Source organism: Ipomoea nil, unplaced genomic scaffold (genome assembly GCF_001879475.1).
Source record: "Ipomoea nil cultivar Tokyo-kokei standard unplaced genomic scaffold, Asagao_1.1 scaffold0268, whole genome shotgun sequence".
Taxonomy (NCBI): Eukaryota; Viridiplantae; Streptophyta; class Magnoliopsida; order Solanales; family Convolvulaceae; genus Ipomoea; species Ipomoea nil.
This window is the reverse complement of record NW_017616696.1, coordinates 4,941,040-4,947,738: the sequence shown is the minus strand read 5'-3', so window position 1 is coordinate 4,947,738 and position 6,699 is coordinate 4,941,040. Positions and strand designations below refer to the sequence as shown.

The window sequence follows — 6,699 nt, the reverse complement described above, 5'->3', positions numbered from 1 at the left end:
ATCATTTTACCCTCTAATATTATTTTATCTTATTAGCTGTAGTTCCTTTTTCGTTCCTTGTTTCTTCCACATTCATCCTTCTTTCCCTTCTTTTTTTTTCTCCCCTTCCTTATTCTTTCGGCATGTCCTTGTTTCTTCCCCATTCTTTTTCCTTTCGTTTTCGTTTTCCTTATTCTTTCTTCCTGTTACCTTTCTACACATTTAAGAAGTAAGAACTATTATTATTATTATTATTATTATTATTATTACATAAGGACATTTTCTGTTAAGGTTGTCTCCTCTTCCCCAATCACCAGCCGGGTAAATTCTTCGGGAGACCAGCTGGATGGCAAGCCCCCCCCCTCCTATTTCCTCTATCTTCTCTTGAAAGAAACGAAGAATTCTATTTTTATTAAAGTTGTCACTCAGCTCTTGTGGAGAAGAGGAAGCCAGCTCATTTCGGACCCCAGTGGACGCCTCAGAAGCGGAACTAGATGGAGAAATGGAAATATCCAACCAATCGCTGGGCGAAAAACGAGTTGGATGTGTTGGATTGAATTCGGATCCATGGAGTTCCTTTTCGTTAAGCGCATCGAACCAGGAGTGGACATTATCATCATCTGCAGATAAATAAAGATTCTCTTTCATCATTAGCTAAAGTGGAATAGTATGGCTGGCTTTCCGGAAAATAAGACGAAACCCGCTTTATCGATATGATAAACATGCGCTCAAAAAGACCTCCGTTCACCCCCCCTGCCAAGCGATCGAGTTTAGTCAACATTTGCTGTAGAAGTAGCTCCCGCTCCAGACTTACTTCAAGGAAAGAAAGGATTGGGCAATTCCGCCGGTTCTGGGGCTTACCTTATTATAAAGAAACCCTTGAACCTAATCAATAGTACGGGTGCAGCCGTGCCACGAGGCACGACCATGAAAGTAATTCAAAATACTAGACATTGTATCACTTATTCCTTTTCAATTCCATGTCTTATTCCTGCATACCAAACACTGTAATTTGAATTCATACTTTATTCCCACCTTATTCTTTTTTCACCGAATTACAATTCATTTCCCTCCTAATTCATTCCTTTTAACCAAACGTCCTATTAGAGAATTTATTACCATGATTTACTTTGTGTGCTTGCATATTATGTGATTAGATCCATATATGTTTTTCTTTTTAAACAATATCTTTTCTAAGTAAGAATTTAGTTTTATCCATATTAAATTTTGCAAAACTTCACCTCAAACAAAATTAACCCACCAAAAACAGTCTATAGACCTTTGAAAAGAAAAATGACAATAAAAATAATCAATCAATCATCGTCATATTAAAGTTGTGCTATTACACTTGCTTTGAGAAGGGACTTATAACATATTTATGCAACAACTAAGGAACGGAACCCACTGGGAACAAACCTAGTTATACAACAAAATCTTTTGTTACATTAAGAAAAACATTACATCTTCAAGAAATGCAACACTTAACTGAAATTCTTCGATTCGGTCGATTAACCAAAGTTTGCACACCCTGAAGTACAGCAATGAACATCTAGAGATTGCTCTCTCCAATTAAAAGAGACTTAATGATTCTGTCAGCCATTCCATCGGCATCAGGGAACATGTGACCGGCACCCTGAAGCTCATGGTAGTGAATCCATGGAAGCTGCAGAGTGATGTATCTTTGCACAGCAACGGGTACAAGACGGTCCTCTTCTCCATGCCACACGTGAACAGAACCTTCTCCGTTAGGGAATGGGTTCTTTAGATCGGTCGGGCCAAACTCCCAGGTCCCAAACCCAACTATCAAGTCGCGGTGGAGGGACTCAAATTCCCCTTGTTGTCTCACCTGTGCCTAAAAATTGCCACCAAATTAAAGACAGATGACCCGGTGGTTAAAACTAGTAGGAATATAAGAATTAGGTAATGTAGATAAAAAATGACATGAAGAGCAAAATCTTCATTAGTTAGAGATCTTAGTGAAGGCAATAGCGCAATCTACTTTGAAGCCAATGGCAATAAAGATTGGGATGGAGAGTTCAGTCACAGTGCCAAAATTTGACTATTATAGTAGGGTGAAGCAATTACCATGTAGTCCACTCTTCGGGGATGAATTTTAGGCAGTAATTCTAAGTCATGTGGAGAAAGAATATCCCGGCTGTGAGCTGAAACACTTAAAGCCGGAAAGAACTTTTGGGTCTCCCACCAGTGTACAAGCCATGGAGCATAGTGAGCAACACGTAGAGCCCACTGATCCCGGGGAAGGTGCTTAGAGAAGCCTTGTTTGGATAAGTTTGCAGGAATGCTTGGCCACCAGTGATTGATGACGGGAGCTATAAGAGATGCTCCAGCCAATCTGTCACACATTACGACCAAAACACTCAAAAATGAACGAAACTGATTGCAGATCGTCTAGACAAGACCAAGAATACGACAAAAACTAGACAAAGATTCAAACTTTTTAAATTCCCTCTTCTCGTCCTTTGTCTATGCGATATTGTAATGTACATACCTATGAGGGATGTACTTGAGACAGGTCCAAACCACCTGCCCGCCCAGGGAAAATCCCACAACATAGAATTTTGAACCTAATCCCAATGCATCCGCGAGCTCCTCAATATCTAAAGCTATGCCCTTTTCAGTGCGTTTTGGATTGGGATCACTTTCTCCATACCCAGGTCTATCAAAGGAAACAATATAGACTCGCAAACTCTCAATAACATCCTGCACAAAAATAACTCGTTGCAGCTATTATGAACTAGGAGGGCCGAAAACTGAAAAGGATTAAAGCATTATAAGTTAAGGAACATTACGGGAGATAGATTATTGGCAATAACAGCATCATGCCTGCAAGAATCGAATCCATGAACATAGACTATCTTATACGCTGCTTTATCTTTGGGCACACCGTGTTCCTTGTAAGCAAGGTATCTTCCATCGCTAAGTTTTATTCTTGGAGCTGTGATTGGAGGCCCATCTGGTGAGCCACACAGCTTGGGCGCAGGGGGGCGAGTTGCCTGATAAGCCCATGCCAAAAATCCTATGAAGGAGACCAGCAATATTTTCCCAAATAATCCTGAAATGTTGAGATTCAATTATGAATTTATGATCTACCCAACTAAGAGGATTTATACACAATCTGATTTCATTTCACCCTATATGTATCAAAACAAAATATTCACAAGTCCACTGATTAGAGGCTGTCTATCAAGCATAAAACACTACAATTTTCACAACCTAAACAAAACCCAAATTTGAAACTCCAGATACACACATAAATCACTATCAAGATCACAACTTTTTTATCCGGAACTAAGAAATTATCATTCTTCACATGTTGCCCATGCTCACATACTACATGGAAAGCCCTCTGCTCTCTAAATTTTGGTTTGCAGATTAAAGCTAAAGAACTTTGTTTTGGCATCTGACCGCACACTCGATTTCGATCGATAGTTAAAGCGAATCTTGACCAACGAAGAACATTTAACATAGATTGAAGTTCGAAAATTAAACAAGCACCTGAAGGAAGTGGAAGCGAAGTCTTTTGCTTAGATTTTCTAGTGTGGGACCTGGCTGAAGCAGCTGAAATTTTCCTGGATGTTCCTGCGGCCATCTTTTCAAGAACACAAACCCAAAACTCGAAGAATTGTTTTGTTAGTCAATATGCACAGAGATATTTGTAGAAATAGGAAAAGAATAGGGAGGGAGATCTGGGTCTGAAAGTGCAAATTTCTTCATTTTTTTTTTGTCAAAATATGAACTTTCTAATATTAACTGCGAATCGACGAATCTACTAAAAGAAAGGGACAGATAAGTCCGCGTATCACAAAGCCTAATTCACCCACTATCATTCTGTGCTGTATTATTTGTTTCTTTTATAATTCACCTAATCATTCCTGAATTCACCTTTTAATTCTTCACTTAATTAGTTTTTAATATATTTAATTAATAATTTTTTTTAACTTGTGATAAAATTAACTAATTCATAAATATACCAGGACTATGTGGTCCAATGGTACTCGGGTTGGACTTCTATTTGGAAGGTTGTGAGTTCGAGTCTCAGTGGAGGTAAATTTTGTGATAAAAAATAAAAGGAAAAGGAAAAACAAAGGCAACACAACGTTTCTTGAAATCTTGAATAGAGCTTCCCTAATCAGTAAGTGAGTAACCGCATTCACAAATCCTTTAAATATAAAGCTAAGATTAAAAAATTCTGCAGCTATTCTAAAAATGCCATTAATGATGAGATCAAATGAGTCTAAAATGTTATAAATGTAGGCTAGGAAGAACTTAAAAGTGTGTCCATCTTTACTTCAATTCTGTCCAAATTTAATTCTTTTAACAATTTTAGAGCTTCCCTAACTCCAAAGAATTTTACTGTTTAAAAATACATTTTCTATATTTTAGATTTACTATTTTACCCGATCTATATGAGAAATTATATCGTGCACCGCGGTGCATAATCGATTATGCACCGCGCATCAAAACGACGTCGTTTTGTTTAATGAAAAGAAACGACATTCGCTTCCCGCTGTTCCGCACCCTTCCGCAAAAAGTAATTATGTTATTCAGTTTCATTGTATATATACTGCAGTTTCGGTTCAACACAACTACAGTTTCATTTCGATATAACTACAGTTTTATTCGATATTTATAGACTCAAATATGTGAAAGTATTATTTAATTTTATTTTATATATACTATAGTTTTATTAAAACACAACTACATGATCATTTTGATATGATTACAGCTTCATTGTACAATATACACTAAAAACTGTGAAATGTTATTCAGTTTCATTTTATATACACAACAGTTTCATTTCACCACAACTACAGTATCATTTTGATATAACTGCAGTTTCATTTGATAATATAAAAATAATACGTGAAACATTGACGATTTAGATATACTATAGTGTCAGTTGGCAATTAACATAACAAAAATGTGTTCCTTTAAAACTAATGGTGCCGTTTTGACCGCGGTGCACGTGCACCGCAGTCCACGATATAACGATTGGATCTATATGGCCTCCAGGTTTAACTGGCTAGTAGATTTTTGGCAATTTATATCCTACACCACGGCGCGCGTTGCACTATGCGCCCAGATGCAAAACGACGTCGTTTTAATTATTATTTTTTTTTTGAAATTTCCCGCCCCAGTGAATGACAGTAGTTTTTTCTTTAAAAAAAAATTCGTTGTTCAAGAATGTACATAATGTTATACTAGAATACACATAATGTTATACATGAATGTACATAATTATATAACAAAATATACATACTCTTTTTAAAAGATAATACACATAATCTAACATAATACATAATAAACATAAACTTTTAACATAATACACATCAACTCTTAACATAATACACACAAATTTTCTGATTCGAATGTACATAATTGTATAAAAAGAATGTACATAATTGTATAAAAAATACACATCTGTATGAACCAATACACATAACGTTGTGAACAAATACACATAACGTTGTGAACAAATACACATAATCTCAGCAACTTCCTACCGCGCCTCCCAACACTACTCCAAAACGATGTCGTTTTGGGAGGCGCGCGGCGCATAGTGCTATGTGCGCCGTGGTGTAGGATATAACGATTGTAGATTTTTAGACAAGGACAAATTGGGCCTTTATTTAAAAAAATACAAAAATTCAATGGACTCATTTAAAATAATGGCCCAAAATAATTGCCCCAACCATACTCAGACCATCGAGAATCTCGGAAGCAGAAAACATGCGGTTTAACACAGTACACACATACATTAATGTTTTTTTTTAAACATAAATTAATTGAACCGACAAAACAGACAATTTCAGCAGTTCAATTAAAAATAAATGTCCAACTCAATAGAATTTCTAATACTGACATTTAAAACTGAAGGCTAAAAGTGATACCAACAAATAAAAAATATATATATTTTGAGTACTACAAACTCTACTAACTCTATTATGGCACCCTCTATTACAATATAGTATCTATTGAAGCAAAGAGTCAATGTCTTCACTGGGCTAAAAATGACACATTTTGAGGTAAAAATGACATAATATCTCCCAAAACTGGTAAATATAATATATAATCAAAAGGCAACGCCCTATACTAGCTTGATATGAAAGTATGGGTAGTTAGTTGTTGGTGGAGTTTGAAGCAGCAGCATTAATGGCAGTGGGTGATGACATTATTGAAGAAGATGAGGTGGGCGTAGCTTTAGCCGCAGAAGAAGAAGAAGAAGAAGAAGAAGAAGAAGAAGAGATGAGTTGATGGAGAAGTGCTTTGTTCTCTTGGTTAAGAAGCGCAGCCTTCTTCCTCAGCCTCTCATTCTCTGCCATTATGTAACAGTTCTCCATATACAGCTTTCTGTTTATCCTTTCCATTTCTTCTCCCCTTATTTATATATATACAATATTTCTACATATATATATATATATATATATATATATATATATAACTATTCACTAATCATATATATGCGGAAAGATAGAGAATTGAAGTAAATGCATCAAGCCCAGAACAACATTAATTATATTGTGGGAAGGTTTACAAAGAGATGGCAATGAAGCTAGTGTGTGTCTGTGTGTACACATATATATAGTTATATATACATACATATATGCATATGCAGAGACACAGTCGTCATGATTATATGGGGACAAAGAGATGGAATATAAGCATCTCCAAATCTGCACTCATCCGTTGTCTGCTTTG

The 6,699-nt window shown here is 36.2% G+C and overlaps 1 protein-coding gene across 1 annotated transcript; it reads right to left on the bottom strand.

Annotated features, from left to right (window-relative positions):
• Positions 1-1,304: 1,304 nt before the first annotated feature.
• LOC109149675 lies at positions 1,305-3,836 on the bottom strand. The gene is made up of 5 exons (XM_019297597.1): positions 3,496-3,836; positions 2,790-3,052; positions 2,489-2,700; positions 2,065-2,332; positions 1,305-1,831 (listed from the first exon to the last, which is right to left on the bottom strand). The coding sequence occupies exons 1-5, from the start codon at positions 3,587-3,589 to the stop codon at positions 1,529-1,531; spliced, it is 1,140 nt and encodes a 379-aa protein (XP_019153142.1). The 5' UTR covers positions 3,590-3,836; the 3' UTR covers positions 1,305-1,528.
• Positions 3,837-6,699: the final 2,863 nt, after the last annotated feature.

Excerpts from the sequence above, each read along its gene's own strand:
- LOC109149675 (XM_019297597.1), bottom strand. The coding sequence starts at position 3,589 with ATGGCCGCAGGAACATCCAGGAAAATTTCAGCTGCTTCAGCCAGGTCC. Across the intron at positions 2,701-2,789 it reads TTGCCAATAATCTATCTCCC|GATGTTATTGAGAGTTTGCG; the intron begins GTAATGTTCCTT and ends ATTTTTGTGCAG. Across the intron at positions 2,333-2,488 it reads CTCAAGTACATCCCTCATAG|ATTGGCTGGAGCATCTCTTA; the intron begins GTATGTACATTA and ends AATGTGTGACAG.